The 22083-nt window shown below is 42.9% G+C and overlaps 1 protein-coding gene across 1 annotated transcript in view; it reads left to right on the top strand.

The window, feature by feature from the left end:
* phlpp2 (PH domain and leucine rich repeat protein phosphatase 2) overlaps positions 1–22083 on the top strand; it is a 31148-nt gene continuing 9065 nt past the window's right edge. The window contains exons 1-11 of the mRNA XM_076110162.1: positions 1–275; positions 4009–4142; positions 11421–11611; positions 12617–12742; positions 16118–16272; positions 17556–17702; positions 18600–18830; positions 19927–20129; positions 20285–20345; positions 21107–21202; positions 21712–21867. Coding sequence (XP_075966277.1) covers positions 1–275; positions 4009–4142; positions 11421–11611; positions 12617–12742; positions 16118–16272; positions 17556–17702; positions 18600–18830; positions 19927–20129; positions 20285–20345; positions 21107–21202; positions 21712–21867 — 1775 coding nt within the window. The remainder of the gene's footprint in view (positions 276–4008; positions 4143–11420; positions 11612–12616; positions 12743–16117; positions 16273–17555; positions 17703–18599; positions 18831–19926; positions 20130–20284; positions 20346–21106; positions 21203–21711; positions 21868–22083) is intronic.

Below are 22083 nucleotides of genomic sequence, written 5' to 3'. Positions count from 1 at the left end.
ATGAAGCGGAATGGGAGTCGTGGCTGTGTGACGAGAAAGACCAGATTTGGATCAAGAGAGCGGGACTGGCTGAAGGGGGACACCCAGCGGGGCTGTGTGTGTCTGTATGGGGGGACAGTGGACCCCCAGCCACCTGCCGCTGGTCCACAGGCCTCCTCCACCCCTCAGACAGACCTGCAGCTGGTGCTCTGCTCCACCAGTACCACAGTGGAGGAACTGTGTGCTCAGAGGGACGGACAGGGACTCTATGTTCAGCTGCATGGCGACTTAGTCAGGTAAAACACACACTGAGTTAAGTCGTCAAAGTAAAGTTGTACTTCATCATTTCAGCCATTTTGCAAAAATGTCCTAAAAAGTTAGAATAGCTGCCCAGAGATCAACTGTTTGAAGGCTTGTGCTGTTCCTTGGTCCATGCATCCAACATCTGCAGTCCTTCATCAGCGTCTTCATTGGATCTATTCAATACAGTGCTGAGTGCTCACAGCTTAATGCTGACTTGAAGCATAAAAAGATGCTTTGGGTTGCAGTTACACGAATATAGTGCAAGTATAGTGCAAGTGAAACATGAGATGTTGTACAACTGGTTTAGACAGCTGCTAAAGTTATAATGGAAGCACATCTCTTCCATCGGATGCACAAAACAGAGCGTAAATTGGTATATTGACATCCAGTAACATCCCAAAAAAATAGCAATTTAGAAGCAATGTCAATTTAAGTAAATTACCACATCTCGTCCTTGTTTATATAATATAAAGAAACTACACCAGGCCTGGATCAAGAGAGCTGTTGCTTGATATCCCGCCCATGAAAACCCAAAACAGAATGTCACCTTAATTAAGCTTGACTTGAAGCAAATAAGGTAAACACAGCACTGAGGACCTGCTGCAGTTCCTCCAACATCCCAAACTCCCACAGCACCTCACTCAGGATACCCTCAGGGAACATGCCTGTGCGCCTCTCTCGGCTACACAAGCCATATGAAGACAGAAATAGCAAATGACCCCTTGATTATCTGTGAAAGGATAAAAAGCTGGTTCACTGATCCGTGACCAGGAAGGAATGTGGGCCATTCCTCCTTTGCTTGCCTGGGAAAGCCTTTGTGAAGATATTAGAAAACAGTCTAACATAAGAAATAGATTAGCTGTAGTTTAAATTACAAAGGCTAACAGCATATTCTATGTGAGCCTTACTGTCTCTTCAGGTATTTTTAATAATGTGGAATATTGAGACGGGAGCAAAACCTTCAAATCGTACAAGACATATTGGGTACCAGCTAAATTGTGAGTAGGTGCATTTAAAGTGGAGAATTTGAAATGATACTTGTTGTGTTAATGACTTGGAAGATCATGCCATGGACGTGCAGCAGATATTGTGCTGGTGGTTATTAATCACTTTACAAGCTGGTAGCCAATGGTGTGATCAGCTCACAGCCAATGAGCAAGCCTCAATATACCTCTGCTGATTAAAGATTGTGGGCATTGCACAGTAATGCAGACTGGTAATAAATGAAGCATGTGGATCGGCTGTGTTGGGTCAGTGTACATTCCAGCAGTACAGAACTTAAATTGCAGTCTGCCCAGGTGGATTTAAATCTAATATTAAAGTCTTCATCATTTAACAACAGGGTATTGGTGACTTAAGAAAACTGTTCTGTTTACGTTGAGGAAAAATCCATTCCTACAGACGGACAGCACACCCACGGTAAAGACGAGTCAAGATTTCATTTAACGTATTGTGTTTTAAAAAGTGCATACATCCATAGAAAATACATTCAGTTTGACTTTAAAGGGGCTTCTAGTCCTATTCATTTCTCTCCTTTTTTATAAACTCTCTCGATAAATGTTCTATGTGTAATAGTTCTTATTACTGTGACTGATAATAGATGTGTCAACAAACATCTGAAACATGCAAAGCTGTTGGCAGCACTGACACCAGCACTGAAGAGAGGTTTGTTAGTGAGGACATGATGGGAGGGATGGGAGCTTCTTTTAGTGATTTTCTTTTTATAGCTTGTTGTAATGTGTGGCTTACAGGAAGACATGTTCATGGTTTTTTCCTGCTTAGGGAACGTTGTATTTTGAGAGGAACAAACTCCCTTTTAAGATAAATTTACTGAGACAATGGAGTTGATTGAGGACATTCATCCTTTCATTCATCCGTTTTTGAGCCACTCTTGGTCAAGGTCACAGTGCCAACAAGGTGAGCAGAGCAGTCCGGTGTTGTTTTTTCCCAGCAACAGGCTCTTCCTTGGGGATCCTTAAGTGCTCCCATGACAGATGATATATGTAATCCCTCCGACATGTTCTGGGTATGCCCGGGGTTTCCTCCCAGTTTGTCATGGCCAGAACACTCCCAAAGGGAGGCTCCCAGACATCTCAACTGACTCCTCTCAGGGGAGTTAGCGGCTCGATACCATGGGCCTCCCAAATCACTGAGCTCGTCACTCTGAAATGTAAAGTGAGGCCAGCCGTCCTGCAGAGGAATCTCATCTCATCTGCTTCTATCTACAGTCTGCATGGTGAGGGCCCAGACCAATTGCTATTCAAGAATACCCCTGAGATTGGTCTGGAACACAGGCTTGGCTTGACTGTAACGAGCTATTTCGAAACCCATGTCTACCCACAAGAATTGTGTTTTGGATTGTTAATTGTAAGCTTTGCTCCATTGTGGTCCGATTATTGATTTTCACAGGACTTATCGGTCATTACAGTACAAGGACAGCAGCTAGTTAATAGGTTTAAACAGTTGGGAATGTTCCTTTTCCTCTGATTATTTTGCAAACAACAACCACCTTTTCTCAGCACTCGACCTCTATGGTAGGGAACTGAAACCTTGCTAAATGATCTGTGATTTCTGAGGCATCACATCTCATGCCAGCAAATTAGATGTAAAACACACCCTGATGAAATCCACACACCCTACACACCCATTTTCAGATATTTTGGCTGATTAGACCTCTACTCTGGTTGATGTTGGGTGGAGCCATGCTGGGAATTACCAGCACAAACTAATAACGATTGTAAAAGTGAAAAGAAAAATGTCAATCAACCACTGTCTGTACACACAAAACACAATCCAGAGAGGTTTAATTAAGTAAAACATGTGTATGGATAGACCATTGTTTCTGTAAACCCCAGCTCTCTTCTTCTTCTTCTAAATCGAGGGACACATTTCCATAGTTTGCTGCAAAATGTACCTTCCACCCTGAGGACAGATTAACCCACTGCATTTGACAGAGATTGAACAGCTTCTTGCTGCATTTCCCAAGATTGGAGGATTTGTGAATAAATGAGGCATATCTAAGTGTAAGCGTCAGTGTAAATGGTCAATAGGGACTGTCGGTCGTCCTCCTCCTCGCTGACCTACCGCAAGCTGTGTAAATCCTGCATTGACGTTTTAAGGTGTTGCTGCCACAGCTGTCTGAAATAAAATAACATGATTCTGCAAGTCATATAGTGCACATCGTGCTTGCAAGACTTTCATCATGCAGCCAGACGGTAAGCATTTATGTGAAAGGCTGCTTGAATCAGGCTGTGGGTACTGGATTACAGGGTTGACATTGATCCTGTTAGAAATCAGAGGGGAGAGTCCTTAAAGCGATAGTGGACCGAGATGATTTCCTCAGTTTAAGTCAAATGCACAGTTAGAGGTAAAAAAAAGGACCATGATTCAGTCCCTGGCAGTGGTGCCTTCAACTTGGCCAGATCATCTGCCATTGAAGCTATTTAAATTTGTGCTGTGACATGCTGTAAACGTACACCTTTGGACTATGCACCTCCTGAACGCTCCTAAAGTTTTTTCTCTTAGCAGTTGAACTCTCTGAAGTTTCCTGCTATCTCATTCAAAATTGGTCTGCTGTTTTTAACGAGGATAAAGAATCGGTTCGCCTTAACTTTGATGTTAATGCTTCAGTGTATGTATCCCCCTTATACTGAGTGAAGGGAACTGGTGGTAACTGCTTTTTGGCGGGCATCATCATACCACCTCTCCTTTTCTTTTGTCCTGTAGGCGGCTGGACCCCTGTGAGCGCCCGCTCCAGATGCTGTATGACTACCTGGCAGCGTTGGGCTACGCAGAGCCTGTACGAGTGCAGCAGGAAGCAGCCAACTCAGACCTCAGCTGTTTGATCCGTTTCTACAGTGGTGAGTACTGACCCACAGGGGCCATCATCCCCAATCTTCACTGTAATCTGCTGCTGCTCAGTGGGATCTAGCAGGAGGAAAACTGACCAAAGGGCCTAAAAACAGGCCACAGCAGGGCAAAACGTTTTTTTTTAATCTTGTGTCTGTGTGTGTACATGAATGTGTGTGTGTGTGTGTGTGCTTCAGCAAGGACAAAGTGAAGCCAGTTGTTGTTTGAGGCTCCTTGAGAGTGATGCCTTTCTGAAGCTGTCTCTAGTATCCAATATAGCCTGGGATGACACAAACACACACCAATCATGGCCTCATGATAAGTGCCTGACCATCCTTCATCCTGTGGTAATTCTCCATCCCCATGTGGGCTGCCTTTCACCTGATACTGTCAGCACGCTCCCATGACCCCAGGATCAGAGTGACTAAGTATCCCTGTGTCAGTGCGATATATTAATGCAGTAACAGAATGGATGGGACTCTTTGGGTCTTAATACAGCGCACGTAAACCCACAGACGTCTCTAGCTCTTCCCGTTTGAGTCCGTGCATTGGTGTAATGAAACTCCTCCAGTTGCAGCAATGGCGGGATTTGCCATTAAGGGAGAATGGTGAACGATGTTCTGTGATGTGTTTTCACTTGATCACTTCTGATGAGTCAGTGGAACTCCTTACGTTTGGGGTTTGAACTCCTCACATGCGGCTGTGCCAGAGAATACAGCGAGCAAACCACAGCGTCGAAAGAGCTCACATGTACCGTAAGTCCTCCCACATAAAGTACACAACCCTCCCTACACTGCAGTTTGGTGCTGCCACACTGAATAAGAATACAAGCTAAACACAAATCTCAACCGCTTTCTATTGAAACTCTCTGGTTGGCTGATTCATGAGGAGACTGTGGAGACATGGCAAGTATTTTAGGGGATAACATGCAAACTCCACACAGAAAGGCCCCATAATGTGTTTGATATAATTCTGAGGGTTCTGAGACATTTTTGACTTTTGAAAAGTGTAAAATTGGAATCTTGGACTTCTTTGCAGAATAAGATACTTTGGCGTCCTTTGTCTTTTATAAACACACCATTCAGTCTTGATGATCATCACTCGGGTAAGAAGCAGTAGTGTTGTGTTTTTCTGACTTGAGCTAGCCTCTGTAGAATGAATACAACTTTCTCTTTATGTCGGCCTGTTAATACAACTGATGTTTGTTTGTTTAGCTGTCAGATCCTAAGCTCACTGTGGCCTCAGTCTTATTCCTAGTCCCTATTTGTCCAATTGAAGCTTTACTGTTGTTTGCCCCTTGCCAACATGAGAACTGGTCGGATCTTGGCTACTATCAGCAGTCAGGCCACATTGGTCAGCGTGTAGTCAGGCCCCTTGGAGACTTCCTGCCTCCCTTTGTCAACTCATGGGAAAAGAGGACCAGAGACCAGGCACGAGTGGTACTTTGGCACTCTTGATGCACTGCCAAGGCTGAGGGCACAACTTTGTTTTGGCCATTTTCTGCTCTTAGAACTGGGGGAGGTGGTGAGAAGTACTGTTTTGGAGTATAACTTGCAGCTTGTTGTGGTTGTGTGTTCACCCACCCTCCCTGTGCTGGTGTTCGGGAGCTTTCCCGTCATACAGCTTCACCAGTAGATCTCAGTTCCTGGCTGGCACAAGGTTACCCTGGTTTTTCGTTCCCACCCACAGTGGTATTGTAGGTGGGCTGCGATGCATTGTTGAAACACACAACAACTGCCTTGTTCTGAGATCCCTGTCCCAGGTGCTTGCTTGTCTCTCGGCTGTTGTCAGGGGTAATGATCTGACTAAGCAGATGAGGGAAACAGTGGTCCATCAGTAAAGACTACAGCCGCTACCGAACTACCTGATGTGGTGCACTGCATGTGTCAGCTCTGCACGTTTGTCTGTTTTACAGCCTTATTTTCTCTTAAGCCACTGAAGTGTTTCAAAGGGCAATGCAGCAGGTAATTTATTAAACTTCACTGTCCTCTTATTTGTTTAGGAAACTAATCTCGAACCTTCTTCCAACCTCCTGCTTCCCACCCACACACCCACAGACACACACAAGCACACACCCACACACACACCGGCTGTGGTGCACAGATGAGATGAAAACAAACATGGACAGGGGAGTCAATATTTCCAAATGCTGACTTAATAAAAAACCCTCCTAGTGAAAACAAGTGCAGAGACCTGAGGGCCAGTGGTTGTCTGTGTCGGCCCATGCAGCTGCAGCACAGCCTAGGCCGGCTGTAAACTCCACTGATCCCTGGTCCACCTCTGCCTGGGTGATCTCTGTCTTACATCTTTGAGATTAGAGACCTGAAGCTGTTGTGCAAAGTACGCGTCAAGCCCACGGTCCGTGTCGCACTTATTGATTTTGCTGGTGCTGATTTACTAATGAAATTTAAACCTAAATGAAGACTGTGGATATCCTAAACTGTGATGACATGGACAGGGAACCAATGTCTAACTCTGAGGTCCAGTGGTTTATCACTGAGTCGTACTAATTGTGTCCTGGAGGAGAGGCTATAATCACAGTGGATAACCAATCAAAGGTGCTTCTTCATTTTATGGTATAAAGGCAGAAAGAATTGGTTTACAGGGCCAAAAAGTGGAGAAGCAGTCAGAATGAGACTTAAGAGAAAAATGAAACTCTGTTCAGATCCGGGTTCCCACAAAATTGCCCCCGAGCAACAGAGCTCTGCGAAGGGCAGGCTCTCTGCTGTTTCCTGACAGCTCCTCATAACATGCTGTTTCTGTGATGGAGCTCGGTTTCTCCCGAGGATTTCCTCTTTATCATTTGAAACTGGCAGACTGTCTCTCATCCAAGACTCGTGGTTAGTTTCCAAATGGCTTACTCCCACTGAAAAGTATCCACTATTTTAATGGTCATCTGCATTCAGAAGCAGTATTCAGCGGTGCGTCTCCTGTCTGTGTCGTTCACAGTGTTGACTTGCCATATTTGATATCAGAATTTGAATTTCTTGCACAAAGTTTAAACGAGAGGTTTTTCTTGAGGTAAACACATAAACACAGACCACCAAAAGCGAGCATCTGGGTGGTGGGTTGAATTTGAATTTGCTGCCAAAAAGAGCTTGCTGTTCTGAGTCAAATGAGGCTGTGTTTCCGCCTCCACTGACCCCCTACTGAATGCTAACGCAATCTATGCAATCTTGAGCGAGACAGAAAACCTGTGGGATACAGGCAGTATTGTGTTCGACTGAGTGCTCGACAGTTGCCCTGCAATCATGTGATTAAAAGAGTTTCAAAAACGCCCACCAGAACAAGATCAGGAGCTACAAACTGAAAGACATGAACATTGGCACAATGACGTTTGTGTTTGACAATAAAATAGAAAAGATGGCCACTTTACCTGTTTTGGGGTAAATTCAAATTTCCTTATCCCTCCTTCAATGATGAATCCTTTTAAATTAAGCATTTAGCAATATTTCTTTAGCCTTAAGAGGTTTACAAGAGAGCGGATATTTTGACTGAAGTCAGTGTGGTGCCAACTTCTTTTTTCTTAGTGTGCTGTCAAACATTATGTATGCTGGCATCCAGTTAATCAACAGCTGTTCTGAATTATACATTGCTACTCTTATAGATATATTTGAAGACCATTTTCTAAGATAAACTCATATTTTAGAGGATGGAATCATCAAATATTTGGCATTTTTGCTAGAAAAACAACTGACGCTATTTTATTTTCAAAGCTTATCGATTAAGTTATTAATAATATATTTTTAAATCCTTAATAATACATGTAATATTATTAATACAGCAGTTCATAGTTATAGGAATAGATACGATAAAGCCCAGTTTTATTCCTTTACAAGGAGCTATTTTGACAAATGGCTTCAGTTTGACATATTCCTGTCTAGCCCTCCACCCAGTTCTAGTTCCTCAGTTCACTTCCGCTCGTATTTTTCATCACCCAATCACATCCTATCTTATACCTGTCACATTCCTTTCAGATCCTTTTCTGCTCCCTTTCCTCTGCCACCTCTCTCTTCCCTCCTATCCCTCTTCACATCTGTTTCTCCGTCCACTTGTATTCTTTAGTGATAAGTGAGCAGAATCTGACCCGTCGTGACCTTGTCGTTGTGAGATGTCACTGAGTTTGCTGGCAAGTGAAGGCTGCAGCCACACTTGAGATGAACAGAGCAGCGATAAGAAGTCGTAAAGTCGACTCTCTGATCTGTCACTTGTCACGCCGTCCCCGTGGTTCGTCAGCCCCTCCGAGGAGGCCGCTTGACCCGCTGATGATTAGTTTAGTGGAGGCCGCGCGGCCTCTCTGTGGCCCTGCACCGCCATACTCCCCGAGCTCGGACAACAACATCCTGCAACAGAAAACAGTGTTACATGACATCTGCGACAATGTCACCGAACCCCTCTCGAGCCACCAGGAATGGTCAACAATATTCGTCATCGTTGGGAGGAGATTGATATGGCTGACGTCAGGTTTACCAACTCAGATTGGACTTTGATTTTGTGAACAACCTGTTTCCTTAGCAACTAATAGCCCCACAGACCTTGAGGGATCGCGTGTGTGTTTGTTTTAAAAGTTGGCTCTTTATGGCTCAGGACTTGATGTTGCATAAATAGGCCAATGATTTTCAGATGGGTGGTTGTATTGATATGAAAGTTCAAAAGCAGTTTGTTGTGAATGCATGGATGCCTGCGCGCTCATACCGTAAAACTCAAGTGTGTATTTTTTGTATGCATATTGTGTGAGTATTTCTCACCCAGAGCTTTAACAGAAAACTGATTTAATAGAGGTAATATTTCACTTATTTAAGATTTTGTTGGTCTTCTGGACTTCAAAATATGAAAATGTATACACTGGAGGAGCGAGCGCCAACGTTTTAGCTTTATAAATGTCTCAAATGGCCAATCGATTATCGAAATAGCCGCAGATACGTTTTCTGTCGATTGATTGAACTCGCTGATCTTTTCAGCTCTGCACAGAAGCACTTGATGTTCTGCCTCCTATCAGTCTGTCTTAGATGACCTGTTTCATACGAATCCCTAACAATGTCGTGGGATTTTAAAGAAAGATGAAAGTACAGGAGATTATAGCTGCTGGATATTACCTGTGTTAACATGGAGGGACATTTTGAAGTCTTCAACCGAACCACTTCTCGCTGGTTTTAGGGTAGTTTAGGATTTCTTTCTTGCACTATGGATGTTCAGAGCATTGATAAGCTTGACCAGACTGTGCGTTATCATTCTGCAGGTACTGACAGCATAACAAAGCTAAGTGCTGCGTTGTGCTCGTCTCTGGTGATATACTGTGAAGCCAGTGAGAGCATCTTGTCTACCTGTGTCAGTTCGTAGCGAGTGGGTGCCTGATGACGACTTTATTGATGTGTGCACTGCAGTGGGCGAGTGTTTTCCTTAATTACTTGTTTAAATGAATATGTTATTCTTCGTTTATTCTAACTTACTCTCTCCTTGGTCAGCTGTATTCCGTAAATCTTTGATGTTACAAATACAAATTACAAATACTCTCATGAAGTACGTGATTACTTTTTTGGTATTTGACACACAGATAAGGGATTTGTGTGTGGATTCCTGGCATGGATTTAAGCGTCAGTTCATAGTAATTCCTTGTCTCCATACTCAATCATTTTTCTGTAGCGCTGGGTATTGTTTGAAATGTTTTCGGTACCAAGATCAAAATCATACTTTTTTGATGTCTTTCTTGAAAGAGTATAAACACTTCTTCCAACAAATCATTCCAGCGTAAAGAACAGTAAGAATCTTAAAAATCCAATGCCGACTTCCAACATTGTGTGTTACAGACACATTACGGTCCGTGCCAAAAAAGCATTGTGGTTCAATATCCGGCTCCATATCCAGATGTTTTCCCCCTTTCACGTAGGTCCACACTACCCATCACTGACGCTGTGAGGGCTTGTGTCTCTAATTTTCTTTTTGAGTGAGGGGACGCCCGAGGATCAGTCGGTGCTATTGATCTGCCCGCCAGCCAATTTGTTGTCAGAAGCACTTGGCTTGTTCATTACCGGTTTCCCTGGCGAAGAAAAACATGAGCAGCCTTTCATTTAGTTTGGATGCCCTCGTGAAGTGAAAGGGAAGGTGGAGAGGAAGAGCAAGTCTGACAGACCGAGGGAGAGAGAGCAGGTTGCCAATGAGAGCCTCTGAGTGGGAGGCAGCATAAGTTGGTTTGAGGAAAATTTAACAACAGAGGACACAAGGCTGAGGCAGTGTCTCCTCTGTGCTTATTTGACCTGCCATTAACCTGAATGTACTTGAAGTCTGGCAGAGACAACAGCACTGCTGTCTGATGTGTCCTCCAGCATCGGCCAGCTAAAGCTGCCTGCTGTGCAAGTTGGCATAATTGAATTGAAGCGAGTGAAATTTAATGTGACAAAACCCTGACTCATTCATCAATATGACTGATGCTTCTGCTTGCATAGAGAGAGAGAGAGAGAGAGAGAGAGAGAGAGAGAGAAAGGAGGAAGAGATAGATACATTATTCATGATACATTTACAGGACACCTTGACAATTTACCTGCACCTTAGGGCTGATGTTTTGACTGGTGTGTTGATTTCACACATCCAAGTTTCATCTGAAAAGAGAGGGAGGACAAATTATTTGAAAGAGGAAAAAGAGAAGAACTTCGATCCTTAATTGCAGGGATCAATTGAGATACTATTGGGTAGAGTTCTGCACTGGCCTTAAACGAAGAAGATCTTTCTGCCGGGTCCGGTGAATGAACCTAACCCTTGGCCCAAAGCTATAGTGGACTCGCTATAGTGGAGCATTGTGTGTCTACTTATAACACATGACAAGCATGAACACAGAATGAATCTTTAGAAAATTAGAATGGTACCAAACCTAACCCGTATCTCATAGTTCCCAACAAAGGTTTTGCGTTGGGTCCAGTCACAGCAGAACTCTTCTATGTCTTTAGTGGAGTTTAATGGAGAAACTTTCTTCCCCTTACTTACTACATCAAACTTATTATCATGCGGTGAGATCTATCCAGCTGTACAGTAGATGAGGTAATAGGGCAGTGTCCATCCTAAATGCTGACGATAGATCAGTTCCTGGAATTATTAAGCTAAGCAGATGACTAATACATAGGTGATGTCATACTGACCTGTGTATATGACTTCATTTTCTGGAAGCTTTCATCCTATGGGTAACTGCAGAACATTTGCTATTCATTTGCTGAATTTGTTTAGCACAGGAGGCCTGGGGGGTTAGATCGATGTCTGTGGATCTAAACTAACCTCTGTGTGTGGGCTTTTCCCTTCAGAGCGTCCAGTGAATGCAGACCAGCTGGAGCGGACCCTGCTGAAAGGCGTATTCAGCGTCAGGAAGGGCAAGTCGCAGCTGCACAAGTGGGCAGAGCGGCAGGTCATCCTCTGCGGCACCTGTCTAATTGTGGCCTCCGTCAAAGACAGCCTGACTGGGAAGATGCACATCCTGCCCCTGGTGGGGGGAAAGGTGAGAGTACAGTGTTTCGAGATCAGATAACCTGAAGTGGTGTTAACCTTTCACTGTGCCTGGGTTGAGCCCACACTCCAGGCTAATTGTAGACACTAGTGATGCACAGGTCAGTCTTTATTATCTGCACCCACCCGAGCCGTTACGAGAGACAATTAGCACCGCCCAACCTACAAAAATATTAGTGTTTAGTGTCAGCTACCCGACCCAACCCGCAAACCGTTAACTAGAACTGGACTGAGGTCTGAGACGAGGACAGAGACGAGCGGACTTGAGCGTCGCAGTCTTGCAATGTGTGTGTTTGAGAGAGAGACAAAGAGAAGGTGGACTATTGCACTTCAATGTTTCTGTAAATTATTGACTTACTCACAGCGCTGCTTTTGTCACTTTTTGACCCACTTGCCCGAACCTGTGATGTTTCATAGTAAGCTTGTTATTACGATATGCAACCCACCATAAAATGCTTCAAAATCTCTAAAAATGCCCCAAAGCAGGGCCACCCGATAGCTTGGTAGGCCTACATGCTATGTAGCTGCAACTGTTCTAATTTGTGTTCAGACAGGGACCTTAACCCTGACCCTCCCCCTATTTCCTCTCACTTTGTAACAACTGTTAAATGAGGGCGACATTTTTACTGAACAATGAAATTATAATGGAAAAAAAGATGCAGCTTACATTTCTGTGCTGATGTGATATCTAGTGGTAAACCTGAGTTGTGCAGTCACAATCAAACAGTTATGAAGCTGTCACCATTGTCCTCTCTCTCTCCAGCTCACACAGCTGAAGTGAACCGGTTTGGTCTTTTAGCAAATCTAGTTGACACATCATTGAAGAACAGTAAGACGAACACTGACTGATGTATAACTGTGTTAAGATTACTGAACATTTAGATATTGTTTGAGCAACATCATTGCAGTAACGAGTATTTATAATCATCGTTTTCCGTTTGTGTTTTCTCTCCCAGTGTTCCTCCTCATCGTATCTGTGTATTGTCTTTGTATTGAGGTGGAGGAGGTGAAGCGGAGGCAGCACTGTCTGATGTTCAGCTCAGCCGGATCACAGGCCCAGACATACTTTGTCAACTTTGACACACTCGCAGACTACCAGCGATGGCATCGGCAGGCATCAAAAGTAAGCAAGAGGAAAAAGGGCGTGTGTTACTGTGTGTGCAGGACACAATATGTGTTGATTTGTCTCAGCATCAGTTTGTTTCCTGTGAGTTCCACTGGGGTCCTACTTAAATCAGAGATTAGAGGTTGGGACTACAGTTGTTTTCTGCCTGTTGAGTTGTCCAATCAGAAGCCGCCTCTCTGAGTGCGTTTGATTGGCTCTACAGAGGCAGACTCTCAGCGGTGTCTGGCATTGATTGAACAGCATACCTCTATTTTTTTATACCAGTCAATGTGGATTAGAGGATGCTAAATGACCCAAACACATTTTGTATTTATGTTATATGCTGTGTGTCTTTCAAAGCATCTAGCCAGGTCTTCACAGCTGTTCTTTCTGTTCTGCCCAGCTTGCTTTGTCTCTAATATTCGAATTAATGGCTATTGTACCGCAGCTCCTTCCTGGAGCTGAGCAGCCTCTGTGAGAGCCTCCACTGAGGCTGAGCCAGCATACAATTAGCCATGGAAAGAGAAAGCCAACAGAAAAAAAGAAAGAAAATCCAATTAGTTGCAGATTCACGCTAAGTCCAGGATCTCTCTCTACCATGGTGGTATGGATTACTGGGTTAGAGTAAACTGTTCGTGCACTGTATTGAGCCTTAAACAAGAGGTTTCTATGGAGACTATTGGGATGATGGTTGATGAAGGTTTAGGCCAGTATTTATGCTACATTACTCGAGTTGTTAGTGTGTGTGTGTGTGTGTGCGTGTGTGTGTGTGTGTGTGTGTGTGTGTGTGTGTGTGTGTGTGCGTGTGTGTGTGTGTGCGTGTGTGTGTGTGTGTGTGTTTGTAAGCAAGTACATTTGTGCTTGCAAAATGCACTTGCAGGACCGGACTGAATATTGGCGTTTAGGGATACATTACAGAGCAGCATATCAGACATTTGTATTTATAATTTGTGTGATTATATATTCATAGGAAGTCAGAATATATTAAATATATAGTAGAACATTTTAAAACTAATGATCTACTCATTTTACAGCTCATTAGCAATTGACGCAGTGTATTACAATTGAGAGGAAATCTACTTTTTAATATACTACTAACAAAATGTGTGTGATGATGACAGTCACTAATAAAACTGCATCAGTTGGCAAAGAAGAGCAGCTCTCAGAAATGTGATACGTTCAGCTGTGTTCAGCTGTGTTCAGCTGTGTTCAGCTGGGCTAGTTGGACAAGTTTGTTAATCACACAAAAGCAGAGAACCCTTGTTTCTCAGTTTAAAAGGAAATGATCTGATTGCACATATGAATGATTGAATCAATGTCTAGTCACTGATCAAAGACTGACAGGACCACAGTAACTGGTCAAATTACTGTCCCACCTTTCATGCTATGGGGGTTTATTCCTTGTCTTATTCCTCAATCGCATAGCTTCACAATGTTTAATTACTCTGCAAATCATCTAAAACATCAATTTTATTTTCTCTCTAATCCTCTTTAATTCGTCTCTGTCAATCTGTGTCCATCGTTCTACTCTCACGTCGCTTAATTGCTCTTTTAAAGAGGAGTTGTTGTTTTTTTAATGTGGCTGGCAGATGACTCGTTTTCTGGGAGCATGTTTTGCCTTTGTCATCTCTAAAAGCGGTGACGTGATGTCACGCTCTGCTGAGCAGCGGTCCCATTTTCTGGGTTGCTGCACAGTGTGCAGCCCTGTAGTTAATGGAGGAGACTGTCATCAGACTGGACTGGACGAGCACTGCTGGGTAGTCTACGATGAAGAAACTGTGAGACAAGGCTGTGTAACTGTACTGTAACAGTGTTAGTGTAGTCGGAGATTTTAACTCTGGTAAAATAAGCACAAAATCACACATGTAGATGCATTCAAACACTACTTGACACTCGCACACATTTTGCTACTTGTGAGGACATTGTGTGTCTTTCATTCATTTTTGGGGAAACTACTCTGCCTTGGCACTGAAAGTGCAAGGAACCAAAACAATTCAATATCACCTCAAATTACAGTTTTCAAAATGACCATGAAGTACTGTCAATACCTGTCTAAAACAGTTTCAGCAAAGACTAAACGCTATGACCTTAATGAAGGTAGGATTTATTAAAGGGCCGTTGTATTAGACTTGTTTTAGATAGGTGTATTTAATATACTGGCAGCTCAGTGTACTGTATTATTACACATGTTTTCTAAGGTCTGGCTGTAACTGCCGTATTTTAAGGAGTTATTCTATTTCTCTCTTAATTCACGATGACTGTGTTTCTCTGGAAGATAAAGTTCACTGAACTGGAAACTGGGGCATTTTCTGTTTGAAGTCATGTCTTGCCCAGGCAGCTGGCTGCTTGCATAATCTGAGGTGAATGTAGTTGCTTCCACTGTCCATTGTCTCAGCTCATCTAAGGTAAAAACTCTTTAAATGGAGCCTGCTGTCTGCTGTATTTGGAGTTCACCACAAGGTGTGAGGTGTTAGGGTGGTCGCGTGCTGATTGTGTGGATAAAATGCTCTTAGGATTGCGAGGCTACAAGAAGAAAATGAGTTTTATCGTCTTGAAATGATGAGGCTAGGAAATATACTGGTTTTCTTAATTAGATTTGTCTGGTACTGATGGGAAAGTCACTGAAATTGAGTCCAATATCGTAATGCCATCAGTATCACATGAGGATAACTCACAAAAAAAATGTAACATTTATGTTCGCCCAAGTGCACTGCAGCAGGCAGCTCAGTAGATGTTGGCAGGGCATGTGCATACAGGTTTCAGGTGTGCTTCTGTATGAGCTACTAGTTGTGATATGGAAGATGCGATCTCTGAACCCATGGGCTATCGGCCTGATGACGGATAAGCCTCTGGGGGCAAGGGGCTATGTATATCTCTGGGTTTCCGGTGTAGCCGGCAGATATCCGGGCCAAGAATTCCTTTTCCGTGCGCTGCTCATTGTTTTCAGTTCAATCGACAACATGAGGTACAAGACTGAAGTTGGAGTTGAGAGACGACTTGTACAACCGGATTGTTTCACAAGAAACCAGTTTACAAGCTAATTTTAAACCAATGAGAAGCTAAAGAATCGTCAGACGAGGTGGGTTCCCAGATAACATTTCGGCAATGTGCCTCTTTTGCTCTCCACCCAGACTATTTACCTGCATTCTACCAAAGCCTGCTCAAACGGGATTGATCAATACTACTCTGACTACAAACAGAACACAGAACGCTTCTGTTACCAAAATATTGTCCCCTTGCATGGAGATAATGGAAGATATGATGCTGACATGCCAAACATTAAATAGTAGTAATCTTTCCAAGCACGTAAAGTTTCCTTTCCTAACTCTATGTGTGTGTGTGTGTGTGTGTGTGTGTGTGTGTGTGTGTGTGTGTGTGTGTGTGTGTGTATAGGTGGTGTCTCAGACAGTCAGTCTGGTGGACCTGTCGTGCTACAGTCTGGAAGTAGTGCCTGAATATCTCTTTTACTGTCAGGATATCACCCACCTCAACCTGAGACACAACTTCATGAGCGTTCAGGGGCCTGGAGGCCTGCTCAACCTCCCCAGGTAATCACACATTCTTAACCTGCATAGTTTCATACAAACATGGGATGGAGGAGACCATTTTTAGCCGGGTATCACAGCCTTGCAGCAGAATGTGTCTGTCGTGCAGAATGTATTTCTGCACAATTGAAAATCTCTGCTGCATTGTTTTAGTGCTATTCTGTAGTTAACCCTGTGCTCCGGCATCAGTTATTTCACTACGTTTCATCGTTTATTTTCTTTGAGCACAGGAGATAATACTTGTGACGACAGTGATCTAAATCAGGTGCACAAGATGTGCATTTAATTTCTCTTTGTGCACCTTGTGCTGCCGCAGCCTTTTTGTTTGTTTTATTTAGAAAGAGGATGCGTGGATAAAAGTCTCTACCCTGACCATTGACTCACGATAGCCAGCCACCACTACCACTCACAGCACCTTGGGGAACAATAGGAAGGTGGAGTTAATATGGAAGAACTGGCATCGCACCACCTCATTCGTCACAGCCCAGTCTCTTTGACATGTGTTGCAATGTTAACACACGCACACAGAATCTAAATCGATGCTTAGGATGTATTTATATTTGAAACAGCCACCTGATATCATAGGATGTGACAGCCTATTTCATGAATGAACAAACACACATTTCAAGCTATCTTCATTAAATGTATTAGACATTGTATGACTGGCCGATCTAAATCTGGTAACATCATACACGGTCATACACAACGCACCAATGGGGTGATGAACAATGCCCCATCTTGCCTGACGAGACACTGACTGATTTTTCCAGCTGCTTTTAAAGCCGTCTTAATAACATCTTGCAAGCCAGAAGAACAAATAACAGTACAAAACTAACCCTAACCCAAAGTGAGCTTGAGGGGAATTAATCTACAGTTTCCAATTTCCACCGCGTTCATCCAGGATGTCGAGCTTCGGCTCTTTGTTAATTAGTGCCACATATATCGTCTTTTCAATCATATTTTCTTGCCGACTGCATTCGCCTGAGGCATAACTTGTAGCTCTGGAGAAATTGCTCTGAAAATGTCGACCTCCGTAGCAGGTCAGCTGGCATGCTCGTGCTCCTCTGTGTCATTGAAGCCGAACTGTATTTCCACCGCTCTTTCGAAACATCACAGTCACCTTCTGTTACTCATATGAAAGCAACAACAAATAAAACTAACTTATTTCCCTAAGGTGTTCAGTCACTGTTACAACACATCTGTTCACGAGATATTTGTGAAAATGAACTAGGCAGATGTCACAAGCAAGCAAGCAAGCTCCTCCATGCTGTTTTCTCTTTCTTCAGGTTTTCTCAGCTGAAGAGTCTGAACTTGTCTCACAACCGTCTGGGTGTGTTCCCTGAATGTGTGTGTGAGATCCTCACCCTGACTGAACTCAACCTCTCCTGTAATAGTCTCCACACAGTCCCTGTGGAGATAGGCAACCTTCAAAGGTGTGACACACATGCACATACACTACATACATACATTGCAGTACATTAATACAATAGTTAGGAAATGCATGTACAAACAGTAGCCTACACACAAAATTCTATTTGAACCGCATTATGTAATTGCAGCAGCAGCACATAAAAACGTACAACAAGTAATGATACAAGAAGTAAATCCCAAAGACAACCACACAGTGAAATGCTGCACACATTGCAATTTAGGTCACCTTAAAAGGGAGACAATACCTTTGTATAAACAAGCATGAAACAGTTGATATAGTCACAAACATGCCTCATACTGGGCACAAAAGGTAAGGATAATTAATTGATTGGCAAATATACATATTACATATTTTTCTTAATTGTGTCCGTCTATACTCTGTCTATCATGTGTAAGCCATAACAACATTGGTGAAAGCAAAAAACAGATTTTAGGGAACATTGCAAAATTGTAAGTGGTTTGTAGGTTGATATTTTATTTTTATGGAAACAAATGAACAAAACAGTAAATACAATGTGTTGCCCTGAAGCAGAGTGGGGTATCATCAATATTCAATATTCAATCAGAAATAAGAAATCATTTATCATAACATTATTTATTCTCTGTAATATGTTCTGTTGTTCATCTGTTTTATGATCTGTCAAAATTTGTGGTTTTCTGCACACGATGTTCTCATAAAATCTGGATTGAGGTTTTAATGCTTTCAGTGAAATGCATTACGTTAAAGTATTTTGTTATGCAATTGGATTAAGTCAAGAAAGATAAATCCGGCAGTTTTTACCCTGCCTGCCTGCTTTAATGTTCAATGCTGCTCAGTTATACAATTGTTATTTAACACACGCAGATATTTCAACTGCGCTTTGAAGTAAAACACGACTGTTTTCTCTCCTATCCTAAAGCCTGCAGACACTGTCTTTGGATGGAAACCATCTCAGCTCCCTACCTGAAGATCTGGATGGCCTGTCCCAGCTCAACAGCCTAGGGCTGTCCTTTAACAACTTCTCTCACATCCCTGCTGTGCTGGAGAGGCTGAGTGCAGTGGACAAGCTGGCCATGGCTGGGAACAGAGTGGAGAGTCTGGAGTTGTGTACTGTGGCCAGAATGAGCCACCTGAAAAACATCGACCTCCGGTAAGAGGCCAGCCAGAGAATCAACAGCTCTCGGCCTCTTCTTTCACTGTTCGGGGACCCCCCAATCACAGTCAATCCAGTATAAGTTCTTCTTTTCTTTTTTTGTCTTCCTTTAGCATAGACAGTAGATATATGACACAAACACTAATCTGAACCTCGGCCACTCCTCTAAGTTTCACCTTATTTTACGAAACATATTTTTTTAAGATACCAGGTTTGCTGAAGACAAATGTCTTCCTGCATTGCCCTGCTTCACACCTGTGAGCTGCCGAGAACTGCAGTCGTATTTATTTGTTGGCTTCTGCACAAGCTGCACAGGAACAGTCGGGGGCTAAGTATCTTGCTCAAGGGGACCTCTTTGGGAACTTGGGAGTGAAATTGCGGTTTGGCCATGGCAGAATGTATTTAATCTGTGGTGAGTTAGCGGGCTGGCAACTCTCATAAAAGAGGAATTGTTATTTATTAACAGGATGGATGGGGTCAGGGAGAGCCTGGATCTCAGCACAGATCCTTACCTGACAGTCCTGAACTCAGAATTTCACTACTTTTTGTTGCCCACTTGCTTTTAAAGGTCGGTTGCGAAATATGGATAGACAAGTCTGACAAAAAAGTTAATAGAAGTTGAACCTCAGTGAAAAGGGAGAGACAATAGATCGGTTCCAGTGTGTCGATTTTTGTTGAAACCTGGGGATTCATATGTCTAAAATATCTTTCATCTGTCATTTTTTTAAATCACATTGATTGACCTAAAAGATTATAAGACTTACTTTTTGCTCTATTATTCTGGCCAAAGTTAAAACTGCAGTGACATATACCAGACTGGAACATTGTGAGGACACATGTTTACTGCTATTATTCATTTCCATATATGCCTCAATAGTTTTGACATTCTTCCAGTAATATATGCTGATGTTCTCTCACTGCAAATTTTGCAACAACCCTAAATACCATTGTTGTACTATTATAATTTAAGAAAGTATGACATTTCAGAGTTTCTTAACTGTATCGAGCATTTCATTTAATCTAATACTTTCTCCTCTGCTCCATTAGGAATACCCAGTGATGTTTCATCTCTTGTGCTCCTTCTTAAATGCAGATTGAATAGGCTGCACTGGGTGAAAAGTGAGAGTCTAGAGGCAGTGAGTCAGGTGACCCAGCTGGATTTACGGGACAATTGCTTAGACTCACTGGACCTGAGCTCAGTCTGCAACCTGGAGACTCTGCACTGCCAGCGCAACCAGCTGGGGACACTCACACTCAGCGGTTTCACACTGCGGATGCTTCATGCCAGCAGCAACCGTGAGTCAGACAGAGCGTCAACTAGCTGCTATTATTGCCTCTCTCTGCTGTTTGTGCGTTCAGGCCCTTCTCCCTTGTGATACATTCATCTTATAAACACACATATGATCGGGCCAGATGTTTAGCTGCTGATTGCTGCTTTTATCTGCCCACAGGCCTTACAACAGTCAACATCTATCCAGTCCCTAACCAGCTGACATACATGGACCTATCACAGTGAGTTCTGGCTGGGAAGAAGAAATGTCTGTGGTCTCTGTGTTCGCAGATCTTTGAAAAGAAGCTCTGATGTCTAAAAATAGTATCTTTATCTTCGTGCTCATTAATCTAGTTGTGCAAAGTGCTAAATGGAGGTAAATCAATTTCTATACAGAATTGGATAATCAATACCTAACAAAAGCATATATTCGGTGGAATCTACCCCATGAAGCTTGCATGTATGTACAAGGCAAAGATGCTAAACAAATGGAACGAGTCCCGATAAACGTCCTTTTCAATGCTAGTTTGACTTTGCCTGTCTAGATACTTGTCTGCCTTTCAGGCTGCATCAGTCAAATATTAGAAAATTTGTGAAAGAAACATACTATTTTAAGATAGTGAACCACACACACCTTTGGCCGAAACATAACATTTTACTCTACTTAATTTCTGTGATGCATCGCAACCTTACGGCATGTCAGGGGTTAAATAAGCTATCTTTTGCTTTTGAACCACCTGCCAGTGTAAGAAACATCTGCAAAATGTCCTTTTTTTCTAGTCAACCTCAAGTACTGACTGCAGCCACTAACTGTTTTTAAAATGCAGATAAAGACCATATGCATGCTTAAATAACCCTGGAGGATATTATGTTGGCATCCTGTTTATCACAGTTTCAAAACTGTTTCCTTATCTGTGCTAGTAAAAGCAAAATGCCAACTCTGCTCAGTTTGAGTGTTTGTGTGTGTCTTTCTATGTGTGTGACTGTGTGTGTGTTGAGACAGGAACCTTTTGGAGTACCTTCCGGACTGGGTGTGTGACTGCAGAAAAATTGAGATGCTGGACGTCACGCACAACCTCCTGTCTGAGCTTCCTTCCAGGTTACTGACCTTATTCCGTCACTAATCCCGAACCTTTTATGCTGAGACTTTATCTTTAATGTTGCATAATTTGAATGTATTTAGCCTCTTGTGATAAACAGATAACTATCGTTTTCTGAATTATAAGATCAGGTGCCCCTTTCATGCGTTTTAACTGCTCACTCTTTTGCTTTTCATGTTTTCATAATATGGCCTTCCTTAAGTGCTTGCCAATCTTTCGCTGAAAACACGCAACACAGGCATTTGCATTTGAATGAGACTTCAGAAAAGCTTTTGCAAATGAGATAATATTCCTCTTCTGTGATGTTTCAGGAGAGGATAAAAAGCCGCAGAGCTTGTCTGTGCAGGCAGCCAAGCTGAATAGGTCGTTGGTGGATTAGTTAGCAGCTAGTAGTCAAGTCTGCACAGGCAGACAATGTTCTTTAGTTTGTTGCTTTTTTGTTGGTCGTTTTTGTTTTTTTCCTCTTGTTCTAATCTGGCTCTCTAATGTCTCTTCTGGCCTCCAACAGACTGCTCAACAGCTTGAGTTTGAGAAAGCTGCTGGCGGGGAACAACTGTTTGCAGAGAGTGCCTGACCTACTTGACCACATCCCTCTGGAAGCCCTAGACCTCCAGCACAACAAGCTAGCCGAGCTCCCTGAGACTCTGTTTTACAAGGCCTTAAAGTCAGTCTCTCAACCCGCTCATCTCTGCAGCTCTTTCTGTTTGCTATTTAATTCTGTCCTCAAGAATATTTATGCTATTAGTTGAGTCTAGATTAGATTAGTTTCAGCAGCTGGTTCCTCTGCTTTGAAATGTTTCCCTGCAGTGTGTTCACTGTTTGGTTGAGGTGGACAGTTATTGTATCACAGCTCATTGTTTTTTGGGGATGAAGTATAGAT

The sequence above is a fragment of the Anarhichas minor genome, unplaced genomic scaffold, assembly GCF_050575085.1.
Source record: "Anarhichas minor isolate MPS153535 unplaced genomic scaffold, ASM5057508v1 ptg000042l, whole genome shotgun sequence".
Classification (NCBI taxonomy): Eukaryota; Metazoa; Chordata; class Actinopteri; order Perciformes; family Anarhichadidae; genus Anarhichas; species Anarhichas minor.
This window is presented reverse-complemented; position numbering and strand designations above follow the sequence as displayed.